This window comes from Bufo bufo, chromosome 4, assembly GCF_905171765.1.
Source record: "Bufo bufo chromosome 4, aBufBuf1.1, whole genome shotgun sequence".
Lineage (NCBI taxonomy): Eukaryota > Metazoa > Chordata > Amphibia > Anura > Bufonidae > Bufo > Bufo bufo.
This window is the reverse complement of record NC_053392.1, coordinates 500063851-500083256: the sequence shown is the minus strand read 5'-3', so window position 1 is coordinate 500083256 and position 19406 is coordinate 500063851. Positions and strand designations below refer to the sequence as shown.

The window sequence follows — 19406 nt, the reverse complement described above, 5'->3', positions numbered from 1 at the left end:
TGCTGTTCACTCCCTTTCCACAAGATAAGTACATCGTCAATGAACCGGAGCGATAACAGAATGCATTGGGACTAGTTTGGGGTTGTCTCGCCAAACACCACATTGCGTTTTCACCAGCCCAGGTAGAGGTTGACGGCACAGGGGGCACATGGGCTACCCATTGCCACCTCCCTGAGCTGGTGGTAGATCTGAGACAAATTCACACAAATTACATAACTTCATTACTGCATTGGGATAGCTGGCACCCCTACCCATTAAAAAGAGATATACCGAAAGGTCAATACCTCAGGGTACGACGCAATTGCAGCCCGCTTGATAAATATCATGTGGCTGCAAAGGACCCCCAAGATAGGTTCACAAGACTGGGTTATCCAGCAAAGGTCCTTCATGCGGCTCATCAGCATTCCCTTGGCAGCAACCGGGACAACCTCCTCAATCCCAGGGCTAGACCTGATGGAGACAACATTGTCCGCATTATTGCGACTTTTGGTATCGCACATGAAGTACAACAAGTTCTTAATACCTACTGGGGCCTCCTCAGGTCAGATCCTGATGTAAGTCAATACGTGGGAAATGCTCCTTCCATCACGTATTGTAGTGGACGCAATTTAAAGGACCGTTTAGTCCACAGCTTCTTCCAAACACCAAGAACAGAGACTTGGCTAAGACATGTCACTACGGGTACATACAGATGTGGCAAGTGCATAGCATGTAATTTTATCTTGCAAGGGAAACCTTTTACATGCTCGCATACGGGCAAGATTTTTGATATCCGATCATTTATTAATTGCAAGACCTCTGGACTGGTTAATCTTATCACATGCACATGCGGAGCCCAATATGTGGGCAAAACCAGCAGAGAATTTTAGAAGGCGCACTGGTGAGCATTTGGGGGACATCAGAAATGATAATGAGACCTCCGTTGCCAAACATGTGAAGTTGTTTCACAATGCCAACCCTAATGCCCTCAAATTCCAGGGAATTGAAGTGATCAAATGCTCACCAGGAGGGGTGATGTTCCTGAAGAAAGAGGCAGGTTGGATATTTAGACTCTGCACTGTCAAGCCCAATTAAATACTGATAATCAAAGTATGGCTTTCAATAATATCAAAATGGACACAGACTATACTTTTCATCAAGATGGCCACCACTGAACCACCAATGCTCCTGTGCTGACCCAGACTGATCCCTAATCTTACCCTCTCCAGGCTTGGCATCTCATCTAGGATTTGGGAAAGTATAATCCTATCCTCCCCTTTCTGTCATAGCGATTGTTATGTTTATTGGCCTATCCTGCTGTTTCGATTTTATTGAAAGCCATACTTTGATTATCAGTATTTAAATGGTGTGTGGTAGATTTTTAAAAGGGTCTCAGCAGTAGCAGCACTGTGGACATTTGGTATGTGATGCAGATGCATTATATTTGGTCTCAAATATGTGGGAATTGTCTTTCTTTATGACCATGACATTTACCATTATCATTTGGGTATTACTACAAGAATACGATCTGATTCACACACATTATTGCCTCCATTTCTGTATTGTTTGTTCTTTTGGAGTCTTTTTGTTATATGTGGTCCCCTGATGAACTGACCCCAGAGAACGGTTCAGAGAAACGCATCGGGGCAAAGTTTGCATTCCTGGGACATGTATGTGCTCCTTTCTTTTCCACTGGGGATCAAAACCTGGACGCCACTGGTTTGTTTGGGATTATATATGTATTATGTGCCATTATTTTTGTTGTAACTTTATTATTTTCTGATACACGTATTTACTTATGACATTACTATTGGACTGTAGTCATATTAGATCTATTCTCGGCTGGCGGTATCTATCCCTTGTCAGGGACATATAGGACGGCCATTCCGTTTTGCTAGGCAGAACCTATAGTTTGATGGGGCAAGTGTGAGGGTGAGTCAATTTTCCTTTCCTTGTCCTGCACAGCCTCATTGTTAATTGCTTTTTAAGGGCACAAATTGGGTGATTTTTTTTTAATGATCATCAGTAAAGGTTACATTTTACACTGGTGAAGGTACTCTGTGATTACATTATAATTAAGTTACACTAGTGACTACCTGACATCTGATGTCTATCTATCAGAACTGTGAAAGAAATAGTATCCATACAGGTAGTGATTTATTTATATTTAGGATACAGCATCTATATATTTTCGATAAACAGTGGCTTGAGGATCAAAATCCCTTTTTATTTTTACCACTTCTGATGTGTAGGAAACAAATCTTTGTCCTATGTTACCCTGCCATACTGTAACTGTTTCTTAATACTATGACAAGGTGAAGTAACAGGAGAAGTCTTTACCTGTGGAGGAAGGGTGCGTCCATCGTTAATATAAGAGGGTTGTGAAATTCTGGAATTCCCGACACTAATTGCCAAAAAACAATATCGCAGTTTTAAGAAGTGGTGCTCATTTACCTTATGACTAAAAGTGCCCGTGCACATTAGATGAATGGCAGCCTGACCCACAATCTTCTGATGTGTATGGGGATGTCCAGACTTTCCCCCAGCTGCAGATTCTGGGGAAACATGACTTAAGCATTTTGGATCCTTTTGCGATAAGATGCTGATAGCAACGTATTCCAATCTCCCAAATGAGAAGACCTACACCAGCTGAGCGTGCATGTGTATGGTGGGGGTCGAGTAGAAGAGCTTTGGCTGTATGGCCACCTTAAAGGGAACTTGTCACCATGAAAATGCAATATAAACTACAGACAGCAGGTTATAGAACAGGAGGAGCTGAGTAGATTGATATATCGTTTTGTGGAAAATTATTCGGTAAAACTTGTAATTTATATATTTAAATTCCTGCTCATTCTGGGCTTTTGAAGTCAAGGAGGCGGTCCTATCAGTGATTGACAGCCTTCCCTCTGACTATATATACAGAGATAGCTGTCAATCACTGATGGGACAGCCTCCTTGACTTCCAAGCCCAGAATGAGCAGGAATCTAAATTTATAAAATACAAGTTTTCCTGAATCTTTTCCCATAAAACTATACATCAATCTAATTAGCTCCTCCTGCTTTATAACATGGTGCCTGCAGCTCACAAACAATGTTCAACATGACAGGTTCCCGTTAAGAGTTTTGAGAAGTATAGTTAAAGGGATTGTCCGGGTTCAGAGCCGAACCTAGACATATCCCCATTTCACCCAGGCAGCCCCCCTGCAGGCATCATGTTATAAAGCAGGAGGAGCTAAGTAGATTGATATATACACTGCTCAAAAAAATAAAGGGAACACAAAAATAACACATCCTAGATCTGAATTAATTAAATATTCTTCTGAAATACTTTGTTCTTTACATAGTTGAATGTGCTGACAACAAAATCACACAAAAATAAAAAAATGGAAATCAAATTTTTCAACCCATGGAGGTCTGGATTTGGAGTCACACTCAAAATTAAAGTGGAAAAACACATTACAGGCTGATCCAACTTTGATGTAATGTCCTTAAAACAAGTCAAAATGAGGCTCAGTAGTGTGTGTGGCCTCCACGTGCCTGTATGACCTCCCTACAACGCCTGTGCATGCTCCTGATGAGGTGGCGGACGGTCTCCTGAGGGATCTCCTCCCAGACCTGGACTAAAGCATCTGCCAACTCCTGGACAGTCTGTGGTGCAACGTGACGTTGGTGGATAGAGCGAGACATGATGTCCCAGATGTGCTCAATTGGATTCAGGTCTGGGGAACGGGCGGGCCAGTCCATAGCATCAATGCCTTCATCTTGCAGGAACTGCTGACACACTCCAGCCACATGAGGTCTAGCATTGTCTTGCATTAGGAGGAACCCAGGGCCAACCGCACCAGCATATGGTCTCACAAGGGGTCTGAGGATCTCATCTCGGTACCTAATGGCAGTCAGGCTACCTCTGGCGAGCACATGGAGGGCTGTGCGGCCCTCCAAAGAAATGCCACCCCACACCATTACTGACCCAATGCCAAACCGGTCATGCTGGAGGATGTTGCAGGCAGCAGAACATTCTCCACGGCGTCTCCAGACTCTGTCACGTCTGTCACATGTGCTCAGTGTGAACCTGCTTTCATCTGTGAAGGGCGCCAGTGGCGAATTTGCCAATCTTGGTGTTCTCTGGCAAATGCCAAACATCCTGCACGGTGTTGGGCTGTAAGCACAACCTTCACCTGTGGACGTCGGGCCCTCATATCACCCTCATGGAGTCCGTTTCTGACCGTTTGAGCCGACACATGGACATTTGTGGCCTGCTGGAGGTCATTTTGCAGGGCTCTGGCAGTGCTCCTCCTGTTCCTCCTTGCACAAAGGCGGAGGTAGCGGTCCTGCTGCTGGGTTGTTGCCCTCCTTTGGCCTCCTCCACGTCTCCTGATGTACTGGCCTGTCTCCTGGTAGTGCCTCCATGCTCTGGACACTACGCTGACAGACACAGCAAACCTTCTTGCCACAGCTCGCATTGATGTGCCATCCTGGATAAGCTGCACTACCTGAGCCACTTGTGTGGGTTGTAGACTCCGTCTCATGCTATCACTAGAGTGAAAGCACCGCCAGCACTCAGAAGTGACCAAAACATCAGCCAGGAAGCATAGGAACTGCGAAGTAGTCTGTGGTCACCACCAGCAGAACCACTCCTTTATTGGGGGTGTCTTGCTAATTGCCTATAATTTCCACCTGTTGTCTATCCCATTTGCACAACAGCATGTGAAATTGATTGTCACTCAGTGTTGCTTCTTAAGTGGACAGTTTGATTTCACAGAAGTGTGATTGACTTGGAGTTACATTGTGTTGTTTAAGTGTTCCCTTTATTTCTTTGAGCAGTGTAGTTTTATGGGAAAAGATTCAGGAAAACTTGTATTTTATAAATTTAGATTCCTGCTCATTCTGGGCTTTGAAGTCAAGGAGGCTGTCCTATCAGTGATTGACAGCTATCTCTGTGTATATATAGTCAGAGGGAAGGCTGGAGATCCGGTGACGTACCAGGCTCTCCATGGGTAAGCTAGGCGGAGGCTTCTGTCTAGCAGTGAGCCCAGTGACATCACTGGCACTAATGGGTGGGCTTTTTTTTTTTTATTTATACAATTTTAAATACATCATAAAAACAGAAAAACAACACAAGATTATACCCCTATTTCTTGCCCATATTCATTGGGGGACACAGAAACCTTGGGTATAGCTATGTCCTCTAGGAGGCGTTGACACTACTAAAAGCTGTTAGCTCCTTCCCTGGCAGCTATACCCCCTCCAGCCTGGAAGCGCTCACTTGTATACATTAGGTCCCAGGAGAGGGGAGTGAAGCACTGTGAGCGCTTCCTGTACTCTCCCTCCCTGGTTTTCCTTCCTGGGTCCTTGGGCGCACTGTCCTGACCGCATACAGCCTCAGGAAGTAGTAAGCACACTATGACCCAATGCTGCATGAAGTCAGGTGACTGCAGCGCCGGCCAGAGAAGACAGGGGAGCGTGACTTCTATAGAGACTGCCAGACCCGGAGTGGAGCCGCCACGCAGGAGAGATAAAACGTTTTTTATTTTAAGGTCTGATGGCGTTCTGATATGAAGGTCTCATGTAATGTCCTGATGTGGGCGTCTCGTTTAATGTTTTGGGGTTCAGATCTGTGGCTCTGATATGAGGTGTGATGAAAAATATTATTTTCTTATTTTCCTCCTTTGAAACCTGGGGTGCGTCTTATTAGCAGGTGCGTCTTATAAAGCGAAACATACGGTAATTAGTCTGTTAGTTGATTAATTGCTTGTTTAGGGGTCACTTAAAGATTAGGGTTATACTTGTGAGTTAATATGTTAGCTGCCGCTGTAGTTCACTTGTCCTTGTGGAGTAATTAGTTCCAAAAGGTTATTAGCAGAGTGTACAGTATTATAATAAAACCAAGTCTCATGCACTCCCCCACATAGTTCTTATGCATTATCTTCCACCAATGGGACCTCCTCTGATCTCCTCTCTTGTCAGAAACCTTGTACTTCTCACCTCCAATACTCCCCGACCCCAATCCATATTTGTCAGCATTTCCACAACCCCGCTCTCTCCCCCGGCCATGTGCCGTATACTTTCCTCAGAGGCATGTGGTATGTCAGCTGAGTAAGCTGCTGGGCTGGTAGCGAAAGCAGCCCTGATTAGGGGTTAGCTTGCGTTCCCTCATTAACTGTTTGTTATCTGTAAAGAAGGCACAGTCCAGAATCCAGGTTAATCAGTTAGGAGGGTATATAGAAGTCTGAATAAATTAGTTTGGAAGTTGGCGAGCGTTTTAATAAGAAAACTCAGATTGTCAGTCGGAAAGGCACAGTCCAAAGCACTCTTTCCCTCGCTCATACATCGAAGGAAATACCTCTGACCTCCAACCGCCATCTCCAGCTGGATCTCCTCTCCTCTCAATAGCGGCACACGCGCCGTCCCAGCAGGAACACCGAGCTGAACACTGCCAGCAGCCAGCTCTCACCAACTCCTTTACTGCCCCCAAATGGATCCAACTCCCCACTGTGTCGCTTCCAAGGACGCTGCGCCAGGCTGGGCTGAGCTGAGCAGGTCAAGCGGGGCTGAGCAGCCTGTACCCTGGCCTCTGTCATGACATCTCCACCACCTCATGTCCCTGGCTTCTCCACGTGGCCTGCAAGACCCGGATCAGTTAGCAGAGGCGGGGGGCGGAGCTTAGTGTCACGCGTCAGACGCTCCCATGATCAATGGGCGGGCTTTAGTGCCGCCCTAGCCTGTGAAACCGCTAGAGCAGCACTAAAGCACACCAATCGGTGCCTGTGACGTCACCGGCAACACTGCTAGGCAGAAGCCTCTACCTAGCAATGTAAAAAATATGAACGAACAAACAGCCCTTGCCCTGCGCAGGGGAAGAGAGCGCATTGGAGCATGAAATGCTCTGATGCTCATTTCAGGGGTGCTGCCTGGGTGAAAATGGGGATATATCTGGATTCAGCTCTAAACCCGGACAACCCCTTTAAAAAGGGAAGGATGTTGTGTTATATCGGGCACTAAACCATCTGGGATTTTTGGGTGAAGGAGCAACTAGGTACCTGGCAACATGGATTCTCCCTGTCTTGTCCCACTGACTACTGTATGTTATTTGTACTTTACTGCAATAATTACATTTTTTTAATTAATGATTTGGTCCTTTTTTTTTTTTTTTTCTTTTCTTTCATACATTTAGGTCTCCCGAACACTTTTGGTGGTTATGATGAAACGCCAGAAGTGACGGCTAAGCACATTAAGGTAACCTGCGGTGCTCGACTGATGTATAGTATGTTCCCACGTGCTGTCATGATGTAAAAATGTTTGTTTGGCAGTTTTAGGCCAGGTTCACACATGACTGATGAGCTGCGGATTTCATACAGCATATCTGCAGCGTTGTAGACTACCCTGAATTCTCATCCACCCACTGCATAGAAACCCCTCAATGTAAACTTAACTGCAGAGCAGATTTGAAATCGACAGCATGTTGGTTTATGCGTCATCTCTCTCCTGCAGATTTCATCCATTGCAGTGGAGAGGGTGAGGTTCACTGGCTTCCCGCAGCTGGATCCATAGCTGTTTTTTCTGCTAGATTTTTTGTCACTTACGAACCCAGCATTAAACTTCTTTGCAATACTAAGTGATGCTGATTGTGATTTTCTTTTTCACAGATACTACACATCATAATGTTAATTTCATTTTCAGGACTTTGCCATGGATGGTTTGGTGAATATTGTTGGTGGCTGCTGTGGAACGACTCCAGCACATATCAGGTAAAACTATGGAAAATCATGTGTGTGTTTCTCCCCCCCCCCCCCCCCCCCCATTTCTTAACATTTCTTTATATCACGATAGTAACTTTAAATTAATATTCTGTGTTTCTGCTTTATCAGAGAAATTGCAGAAGCAGTGAAGCATTACAAACCAAGAGTCCCTCCTTCCACTGTGTCTGACGACTGCATGCTGCTTTCTGGTATGTCCAACTGTACTGCCTAGTCTCTCAAACCTTTCTATCCTGCGATCTGACACTACCATTTATGTCATTTCACTTACTTTCAGTGGTTGTTCCATCCAGTTTACACACACTCACCTGTTACTGTTGCAAAACTAATAAAATAAAAAAAGCACATGTGGCCACAGTGGCTCAGTTACATAAAAATATGGCACTATACAGCATATAGCCTAGCGGTGGACCATCTGCCATGATGCTATCTAATGCCCCTGCCCTGAAAAGGAATGTGGTGGAAAGTACACCATGCACTGAGCTTTTAGGAACATACTGTAGGCCTAGGCTACGGTATGTGGACCCCATGGGACAGATTTATTAAGACTGGGGTTTCATGCTGCAAATTTAGTAAGGGGTGCATGCCATTTTATAATTTGGTGTGTCTTCGTAGCACGTTTGCGGTATCATTCAAAGTAGAGGATGGGGATCTGCTAGGTAAGACATACACCGCAGGGCATAATCTTGGTTTGGAGGCAGAAAGGCAAATAAAGGTGTCCTTCTACCTTCCGCTGGCTATATTTGGAATTGAGGGGCGCCAGACATCCTTTTCAGCATACGTGGTGATGGACAGCAATCATGCCCACCACTTCACGGCCTACCTGGGCTGGCCATCGAGCAGGCAGTTGTAGACTTTAGATTTCCAATGACCTGTAGTGGTGCAGGTATCTTCTTCTGATCCCTCAAGATCCATGTAGCTGCTGGAATAAACGGATGTGGGTTGGAGCAAGAGAGAACTGCTCAGTGCTGGCCCAAGCTGTTCTAAAGACAGAAAATGAAATCTTTAGACTGTTAATTTATTATGTTTTTGGCCATGCCCTTCCCCGGTTAGCCACGGCCACTCCGCCCCCACTTTTGAAAAGAGTTGCAAATTTCAACTCTATTATGGCAATATGCCTAAATTTGTGACTTTGTCAGTAAAGTGCCGTAAAGTTGTTAGTAAGGCTGCTCACACGATGCTCTTGCTGTGATTGCAATGTGCAGCACATCTCATGGCTATAGCATTGGGGATCCTATTGTCATTTATTTTAGTTGTGTTTTTATATATTTGTAGTGTTGTCATAAAGAATATTTGGGGAAATTGTATAAATAGCAGTTATTTTAGGCTATTTTCACACTAGCATTTTTGCTGGATCTGGCAGGGTTCAACAAAAAACGCTTCTGTTGTTAATACAAACATCTGCATCCATTATGAACAGATCTGGTTGTATTATCTATAACATTGCCAAGACTGATCTGTCATGGAACGGAATGTATTTTGGAGCATTCTGTTCTGTTTAGTTACGTGTTGTCCCCATTGACAATGAATGGGGACAAAACAGAAGCGTTTTTTTTCCGGTATTGAGCCCCTATGACTGATCTCAATACCAGAAAATATTAATGCTAGTGTGAAAGTACTGTTCACAGGAAAGGTGATCAATGTCCTATCGTTGGGGCCCCACTGATCACTAGAATGGTCTCCCACCAAACCCTGCTTCCTCCTCACTACACAACCACACTGAGGAGGAGTTTAAATGGAGCGGTGGTGACACATGTACACGGCTGTTCTATTTCGGGTCTGTGGGAGTCGAGTGCTGTATTTGGCTGTTTCCGTCAGCCCCATAGTCCTTAAAGGGGTTGTTCGGGATCAAGATTTTTTTTTTTTTTTTAAAACCAGTTAAATCACTATTCATAGCGGTTTGAAGGTCCCCCCAGATGTTTTTAGGTATTTTTACACTTCAGCAGGGCTCCTACAGTCCCCCACTGATTGTTTACCTCTGTTTGTGTGCGGTAACTTCCTGCCTCGATGCTTTCTGGGTCCCAGCGCAGCATCGCGTTGTTTAGAGTGTGTGCCTGCTCCTCCGTGCAGCCACCCCCCCTAATTCATATGCCGCCTCCTGCTGCAACTATTCCTCCGCCTTAGTCACGCCCCTAAACGCCTCCTTCCTTGCTAAGAAAGCGCCCTGCCCGGTGAGGGGCGTGGCTTAGCACGGTCTGTTGCCGCCTAGTTACTGCCCCTCCATGCGCTTGGAATAATTAGAGGCTGACTGTGACGTCACCGGGCTCCTTGCGAAGCGTAAGAAGAGGCTTCGCTATGCAGAAAGGGACCCGGTACGTCACTGACTGTAATAGAAACTGCACTTCCGGCTTCAAATTTGTGAAGTGAAAAAGGGCCATCAGAAATGTCTGGTAAGGGAAGGACAGGCATGAATGTAATATTTAGGGGACCATTGTACATGTACAGTCGTGGCCAAAAGTTTTGAGAATGACACAAATATTAGTTTTCACAAAGTTTGCTGCTAAACTGCTTTTAGATCTTTGTTTCAGTTGTTTCTGTGATGTAGTGAAATATAATTACACGCACTTCATACATTTCAAAGGCTTTTATCGACAATTACATGACATTTATGCAAAGAGTCAGTATTTGCAGTGTTGGCCCTTCTTTTTCAGGACCTCTGCAATTCGACTGGGCATGCTCTCAATCAACTTCTGGGCCAATTCCTGACTGATAGCAACCCATTCTTTCATAATCACTTCTTGGAGTTTGTCAGAATTAGTGGGTTTTTGTTTGTCCACCCGCCTCTTGAGGATTGACCACAAGTTCTCAATGGGATTAAGATCTGGGGAGTCTCCAGGCCATGGACCCAAAATGTCAACGTTTTGGTCCCCGAGCCACTTAGTTATCACTTTTGCCTTATGGCACGGTGCTCCATCGTGCTGGAAAATGCATTGTTCTTCACCAAACTGTTGGATTGTTGGAAGAAGTTGCTGTTGGAGGGTGTTTTGGTACCATTTCTTATTCATGGCTGTGTTTTTTTTTGCAAAATTGTGAGTGAGCCCACTCCCTTGGATGAGAAGCAACCCCACACATGAATGGTCTCAGGATGCTTTACTGTTGACATGACACAGGACTGATGGTAGCGCTCACCTTTTCTTCTCCGGACAAGCCTTTTTCCAGATGCCCCAAACAATCGGAAAGAGGCTTCATCGGAGAATATGACTTTGCCCCAGTCCTCGGCAGTCCATTCACCATACTTTCTGCAGAAGATCAATCTGTCCCTGATGTGGTTTTTTGGAGAGAAGTGGCTTCTTTGCTGCCCTTCTTGACACCAGGCCATCTTCCAAAAGTCTTCGCCTCACTGTGCATGCAGATGCGCTCACACCTGCCTGCTGCCATTCCTGAGCAAGCTCTGCACTGGTGGCACTTTGATCCCGCAGCTAAATCCTCTTTAGGAGACGATCCTGGCGCGTGCTGGACTTTCTTGGACGCCCTGAAGCCTTCTTAACAATAATTGAACCTCTTTCCTTGAAGTTCTTGATGATCCTATAAATTGTTGATTGAGGTGCAATCTTAGTAGCCACAATATCCTTGCCTGTGAAGCCATTTTTATGCAACGCAATGATGGCTGCACACGTTTCTTTGCAGGTCACCATGGTTAACAATGGAAGAACAATGATTTCAAGTATCACCCTCCTTTAAACATGTCAAGTCTGCCATTTTAACGCAATCAGCCTGACATAATGATCTCCAGCCTTGTGCTTGTTAACATTCTCACCTGAGTTAACAAGACGATTACTGAAATGATCTCAGCAGGTCCTTTAATGACAGCAATGAAATGCAGTGGAAAGGTTTTTTTGGGATTAAGTTAATTTTCATGGCAAAGGACTATGCAATTCATCTGATCACTCTTCATAACATTCTGGAGTATATGCAAATTGCTATTATAAAAACTTAAGCAGCAACTTTTCCAATTTCCAATATTTATGTAATTCTCAAAACTCTTGGCCACGACTGTACACCCATGTCCCCAATCCCGGACAACCTCTTTAAATGAAACAGCACAGCATAGCATATCCGTGCACATGGCCCCATTTAAACTCCTCTTTCTCGCCCATATTCATTGGGGGACACAGTAACCGTGGGTATAGCTATGTCCTCTAGGAGGCGTTAAAACTAGTAAAAGCTGTTAGCTCCTCCCCCTCCAGCCTAGAGAGAGAGCTTCAGTTTTTTCTAGTGTCAATAGGAGGCAAGACCTCCCTGCAGGGAAGCTCCTCAAGATTTTTTATTTTAGTTTATTTTTTTCCTTCTTTTTAAGATGGGAAAACAGTGGACTCCTCGCCTCCCTGTTCTCCCGGGGTCGAGTTGCGCCAGTGCTGGTCATCCGCACTGCTGCCTCCCCCACAGAAGACAAGGTGGACCAGGGCAGCCTCGCTCCCCTGCATCCCGCCAGCCAAGGGGTCACCCATCTAAGCCCCCCTTTTCAGCTTCCTGCCACTACGGTGCCAGTAGCTGAAGGGGTGACCCTGCTGGACTAGAGGAGGGGTGAAGATGGCGGCAGAGAAGAGAGGGGAGTACACGGGACTAAGTGAGTATGTTTGACCCTCTGGGTTGGTCTCCCCCTCCCTCGTGGTGGCATTAGTCTGCGAACAGACAGGGCTTCAGCAGAGCCCAGCACCTGCAGCCATTCCAGCCCCCCTGAAGCATTACCCTCTGGCACAAGCCGTTTGGTTGATGATTGAGTGAAGGACAATAGGGGGTTAAAGGGAGTCTTTCACGCCGATTGACCCTATTAACAGAATTATGTCCACGGCATCCCCCTATTAAAACTGTTCTTACCGTTAGTTCCCTGCTAGCATCGTTCGTCCGAAAAACACTTTTTTATTCCGTATGCAAATTAGGTTGTGATGGTGCCCCGGGGGCGGCCTTACAACGGCCGGTGCCCAGGCCCATGGGTCATTTTCATACCAATCCACTCCCCCTCCGCCGCTTCTGCCTGCCCTTAGTCTCTTCTCTATCCTTCCTCCTACTGTCCGTAATCCCGCTCATGCGCCGATGACCGCGATATCGGCGCATGCACATTGAATGACCACGGTCTGGCCGGGGAATCACAGTTTACCATGCCCCGGCCTAACTTACGTTCTTGCCGTGATCAAAATATGCGCATTCATACGGGTCTCATCACCACAAGACCACCCTGTCTGTGGGTACCAGGCTGGGCCCATGTCCTATAGCGGACAAAGGAGGACATCTCATAGTTCCCAATCCCCCTCCTGGGTCGTTGGTTGATATTCCTCCACCTGCGCAGATCCAGGGAGGACAGTTGAAGTATTCCCAATCCACCCTCTGGGTTGTGTGGTTGATAATTCTCCAGCGCACTCCAGTACAGGATCTCTGGATTCCCAATTCGTCCTCCGGGGCCGTTTGTTTGATAATTCGCCACCAGCGCGATCCGGTGCAGAACCTCTAAAAGAAATTCCCATTCCACCCTCCGGCGTCATCTGGTTGATAAAATCCGCCTGCGCCATCCAGCGCAGACCCTCTGGAAGTTCCCATTCCATCCTCCGGGGTCGTCTGGTTGACAATCCTCCACCTGCACGATCCAATAGTGGACCTCTGGATCTTCCCAATCACCCTCCCGGGTCGTTTGGTTGGTTAAGCACCAGCTGCGCAATCCCGTGAGTGTACCTTTTAGAAGTTCCAATTCCACCCCCGGGTAGTTAGTTTGGTTGATAGCTCCCACCGGCGAGCCTGCGACTGCCATGGACAGGATTCTGAGAGTTAAGACTGCACACAATGGGCCAGAGCAAGGATATTTTCCTCCTCGGTCACCTCTACACCCCCACCCTTCCTCCCTAGGGTCACGCTCAGTCGCACCCTCCTCTCCCTGGAGAGGTTCGGTCCGAAGGGGGGGGGATCAGTGGTTCGGTCTCTGCCGTGATTCCGGTGCGATCTTCCAAGATGGCGTCCGAGGTAGACAGCAATACTTGTCGTATTCATTACCCCCTTCCTTGGGTGGAGTATTGCACTACTACTGGATGCAGTACTCCCTTGGATATTACCTCCCTCCATTGGGGTCTAACCGCACTAGAACTGTTTCAGTGCCGGCAGTAAGCGTTCCCCTTTTAATAGGTGGCGGAACTGCATTCCCACTGGGGTCAGTACTTACTGTATGCATTAGCCTCTTCCATAGGTGGCGCTATGGCATTATCCCTGGTTCAGTGTTTACTGTATGTCTTACCCCCTTACGTAGGTTGGGTTTTGAGACGGGACTCTCCATATGCCTTGCCCTTTCCGAAAGAGGCGTACTCTCTCCTACTTGGATTCGGTTCTTGCTGGATGCATTACTGCATTGCCACCCTTCATGGTGGCGTACTTGCATTACCACTGTGCAGTGCTTGCCGCAAGCATTACCCCCTTTCATTGGTGGGATAATTGCAACATTGCCCCTTCCACTACCGTGGGGAATGAGTACACATCTTGGATGTTGCACTTCAACTACGCCACGGCTATAGATGCCTTAGCTTCTTCTAAAAGTGGGGGCGTAGCGAGTATCATTGCACGCTGGTGCCCTGTGCTCTTCTTCTAATGGTATTTCGGTGCCGCCAGTGGATACTGTGGCTGTTTTTCCACGTTTGTCCTTTTCCTTAGGTGCCGGCTTGGGGCAGAAATATGACAACATCCTCTCTTCAGGGGGTTGCCCAGCATCACTCATATGTCCTAGTGTCCCTATGTCCATGGTCCTCCACTGTTCCAATATGTTATCCACCATTCCTGATGTGGGAAGTAGTTGTGCTGGTGCTCTGGTTTGGCTTTGCAGCGTGTTCTCTGCTGGTGCGGTTTTTACGCATGTACTAGCGTTCGCAGTCGCTGCAGTGGGGCATCCTCTCAGGTAAGGGTTCCACCCTGACGCTGGCTTGGCGGTTGTTCCTGTTCGACGCCCTTCCCAGGTGGAGTGTTTAAGGTTAGCTCTCCTTCCCTGAGGCAGTATGGTACCATGGCTTCTATCGGATTCCTCTAGTCTGCCCCCTCAGTTTGTGCTGGCAAGGCACGCTGCGGCTCCTACGGTACGGGGGTCCTGGAGTAGCCATTACATACTCTGGCTCCTCCTGCACGGCTCTTTCGTCAGGTGACGGATTCTTCTAATGCCGAATTCGGTGGCGTATGCTGCATGGCCTGCTGAGTATGGCGAGTAGCCACCTGATGAGTATGGCGCCGCCACTTTCATCAGGTGGCTACTTTTGTGTAGTGCCAGTCTCAGATGGGGAATGGGCTTCGCCCTGCCCCCTTTTTCCTTCCGTTTTTTTCCTTCTCTGGCTCAGGGTTCACGGTCACTCCGCAAACCTTGGTAGCTCCTACGTTACTACTTGCCCTCATCTATGTTGATGCTGGGTTTTGGTTCTGTGTTTTTTTTTTTTTTTTTTCTTCCAGTCTCGTTCCGGACTGACTGTTGGGCTGTGACGTTTTTCCATATTCTCCTTCTACAGGTGAATCCTACCCGTTGGTCCTGGGTGTCCTACCCGTATCTACAACTACCTCTCAAGACTTGACTACTGACTGCCACGTCAGTCCGATGGTAGTCATGCCTTTTTACTGCACTTTCCGTGGCTAGACTACGAGACTCACTACGCCAGGCGGAGCGGGGGTGCTGTCGCGACTTACCACCGTTGCTGGAGTTTCGTTCCTGGAACAGAACACCCCTTCTATTCTTCCTCCTCGAGGCAGGAGTTTTTCTCTCTTCTTGGTCTGGTCGAAATTTCCGTCGAGCAGCGTTGCTACACGGTTGCTGACGGAACTCCTCACCGCCGGTGATTCTTATATCGTCTCTACTTCTACCTAGCCAATGTATTTATTCCTTGGCTTGCGGTTTGACACGCCTCATTCAGGCGTTTTTCTCTTAGTAGTTTATCAGCCGGCTTCCCAGTCTCCCCACAAGCCTCTTCGGCTCGAGGGACTTCGGTGGACCAATTACCGTTTCCGGAATTCCCCCCCTTGAACCCTTGCGGGAGATGTCTCTCCGACTCCGCTTTTGGAATGTATTTTTTTTTTTTCTTGTGGCTATCACATCCATCAGACGGGTGTCCGGGTTGGGGCGCTCGCTTGCAGAGAACCTTCCTGGTTCTTCACAGGGATAAGCGATCCTCCGGCCCGTTTATTCCTTCTCCCGATTGTGGTCTCTGATTTCCATTTCAATTAAGAAATTGTCCTTCCATCACTGTGTCCCTCCCCTTCACACCCTAGGGAACGGGAGTTACACCATTTGGACGTTGTCAGGGCTCTGACGATTTATTTGCCAGCCTCCAGTTCCATCCGGCGTACGGGCTCCTCTTTTTTGTCACCCCGGTGGGTCCTTGCAAGACATTGGCGGGCCTACATGGTGGCAATTGCACGTCTGCAATTGCTGAAGCATACTGCACCTGGGGCAGGGTTCCGCCCTTTGGTGTCAAGGCTCACTCCACCAGGGCGCTCTTGGGCTCGGCGGATTCAAGGTTCAGCCGCGCAGTTGTGCAAGGCGGCTACTGACCTCCTTACGCACATTCACAAATATTTTCCAGGTGCATACTTATGCATTGGCGGTCGCTGCCTTGGGCCGCATGGTCTTGCAGGCGGCAGTTCTTAGTTGCCTGCAGGGGCGCTTGCTCCATGTGTCCCTCCCTGTGGACTGCTTTCGGACGTCCCATGGTCTGTGTCCCCCAATGAATATGGGCGAGAAAACCAGATTTTTGTATAGCTTACCAGTAAAATCTCTCTCGCTCTTCATTGGGGGACACAGCACCCACCCAGTATTGTTGTTTGGCCACAGTTGTGGCTGTTGCTGGTTAGAACCTGGTTTGGTTCTCGGCATTGTTGCTGTTCCACGTTTTTCGTTGGTTTACTTGCTTCTCCTACTGCTTGTACACAAACTGAAGCTCTCTCTCCAGGCTGGAGGGGGTATAGCTGTCAGGGGAGGAGCTAACAGCTTTTACTAGTGTCAACGCTTCCTAGAGGACATAGCTATACCATGGTCTCTGTGTCCCCCAATGAAGAGCGAGAAAGAGATTTTACTGGTAAGTTATACAAAAATCTTGTTTTACTGTGGTCACATAATGAGGAGAAACGGAGGACCCCCACAGATCAGACATGTATTATGTATCTTGTAGTTATGTGATACTGGACAGTCTTATAACTCTGTTTGGAGATAAATAGGGGACTAGGGGGAGCACTATCAGAGAAACAGAGCTGTAACTCCTGTAAAAATATGTAATGTATATTTCCGTCTATAATTTATGGCTGAGATCAGAATAACTCTACTTTGGGGGGGCCAGAGGTGCCTGGGGCTATGGAAATAGTAAGCTGGCATAACTATGCCGATTTTGTATCTACTATTGAAGTGAATGACCATTATGTTAAAGGGGTTGTCCGGGTTCAGAGTTGAACCCGGACCTACCTACATTTTCACCCCTCTGGCCCCTGTGATATGAGCATTGGAGCATTTCATGCCCCGATGCTCTCCCTTACCTTAAGCTGGATTGCGCAGGGCAAGGGCTTGTTTGTTGACCTCTGCACACTGCTAGGTGGAGGCTTCCACCTAGCAGTGTATTCGGTGACGTCACCGGCTGTGATAGGCCGGCTTTAGTGGTGCCATAGCCGTTTTACAGGCTAGGTGAGCGCTAAAACCTGCCCATCAGTGCCGGTGACATCAGTGGGCTCACTGCTGGGCGGAGCCTATGGAGAGCCCGTTACGTCACCGGAAATGCAAATGCCTTTGCCCTGTACGATTCAGCGCAGGGCAAAGGAGAGCATCTGAGCATGAAATGCTCTGATGCTCATATTAGTGGGGCTGACTGGGTGAAAATGTGGGTATGTTAAGGTTCAGCTCTGAACCCGTACAACCCCTTTAACAGAAAAGGACGGCCTGATAGTCTATTTCTATAACCACGGTGACTACTGCACAGGATGGGTGACCCGATCTTGGCCATGATTGACTGAGATAGGAATACACCTTTAAATTTGCAAAGAATTTAGGACCATAAAACTAGATTATGTTTAAAGGCTATGTACACCTTCGGAGGCAATTTTTGTTTAATTGCATTTTACTGATTTTGGGTTAAATTTTTTCAAATGGTCTTTATTAAAAATATGAAAACGTTCTGTCACAGAGTTAACTGTGCAGGTCATCTAATAACCCTTATCTCTAATCTACTAAGAGGTCATAAACACTTAGGGCTCTTTCACACGAGCGGATGCCGTGGGGGTAATCTCCTGCGTGAAAGAGTGCCAAGCCCCGCTCTGGACAGCAGAGACATGGAGCGTTAACATGATTGATAATGCTCTGTGTCTCTCTCTGACCTTTTTACTACAAAATTACGGTGAGATAAAGTTGTCACCGTGATTTTGTAGTAAAAAGATCAGAGAGGCACAGAGCATTATCAATCATGTTAATGCTTCGTGTCTCTGCTGTCCAGAGCGGGGCTTGGCACTCTTTCACGCAGCGGATTACCCGCACGGCATCCGCTCGTGTAAAAGAGCTCTTATTTAAGCCACATTCTTATCAGTAAGATAAGAACTGAGTTATAATGAGTGTTCATAATTGTCAGAGAGCAGAGATGAGGAGACGTCAGCTCCTGGTCTGGCGGAGAAGACAGAAAATCCAAGGGCTGCTAATAGAGCATCTCGGCTATGTACAGAAAAAAGGGCTTCAAATTTTTAATAATGACCAATTAAAAAAAAGAAAATTTAGCTCAAAATAAGTACAATGCAAAAATAATTTTAAAAAATTTGCCCCCAAAGGTGTACATAGCCTTTAAAGTTGGATGTACACAAACCTTTCTGTGTGTGCCATTGTGTTCTGCCTCAGTGATGCTTTTATAAATGTGTAAATTGGGTTTGATTTTCCTTGCACAGGTTTGGAACCGTTTAGAATGGGGCCTTATACTAACTTTGTTAATGTTGGGGAGCGATGTAATGTGGCTGGGTCAAGAAGATTTGCCAAGCTCATTATGGCTGGACATTATGAGGTAAGATGTGTAGGAAGACTTATTAAAAAATAAATTAAATTTATATATATTTACACACACCGTATTTTTCACTTTATAAGGCGCACCTGATGATAAGAAGCACCTAGGTTTTTGAGGAGAAAAATAAGAAAAAAATTTTTTTTAACCAAAAGGTGTGCTTTTGGTGGGTTTTGAGCTAATGGTGGTCTGTGGATGACACTATTATAGGGGATTTGTGGGTGACACCGTTAGGGGGGGGGCGTCTGTGGGTGACACTGTTAAGGGGGGCGTCTGTGGGTGACACTTATATAGCATCTTATGCTATATATGTGTCATTTACAGGTTTCCCTGTGTAAATAGTGACCCCAATACACCGGGCCCCGCACAGCAATCTTCATATGTAAAGTGTAGTTATGTAGTCCTAATTAAAGTTGTGCCAAATTTATCAAGTTTCATAGTTGCACTTCATAAATCTAGCTTAAATCAGCTTGACAGGCTAACCACGGTGACTCTCACACACTTTTGAAAACTAAATGATTGGTGTCAAAATGAAAATGTTGCAATTTGTTGCACAAATGAGCCCAAAAGGTTGTAAAGACTTATTTTGTGACTTTTTGAAGCAACAATTCGGCACTGCAGGGCTTGATACGGCATTGAACGAATACGGTTTCTGGTAATGACATCCCTTTATTGTACATGGGTGATATGGAAGACC

The 19406-nt window shown here is 46.6% G+C and overlaps 1 protein-coding gene across 1 annotated transcript in view; it reads left to right on the top strand.

Annotated features, from left to right (window-relative positions):
• MTR (5-methyltetrahydrofolate-homocysteine methyltransferase) overlaps positions 1 to 19406 on the top strand; it is a 109205-nt gene that overhangs the window by 31963 nt on the left and 57836 nt on the right. The window contains exons 10-13 of the mRNA XM_040429615.1: positions 7154 to 7215; positions 7660 to 7727; positions 7848 to 7927; positions 18600 to 18712. Coding sequence (XP_040285549.1) covers positions 7154 to 7215; positions 7660 to 7727; positions 7848 to 7927; positions 18600 to 18712 — 323 coding nt within the window. The remainder of the gene's footprint in view (positions 1 to 7153; positions 7216 to 7659; positions 7728 to 7847; positions 7928 to 18599; positions 18713 to 19406) is intronic.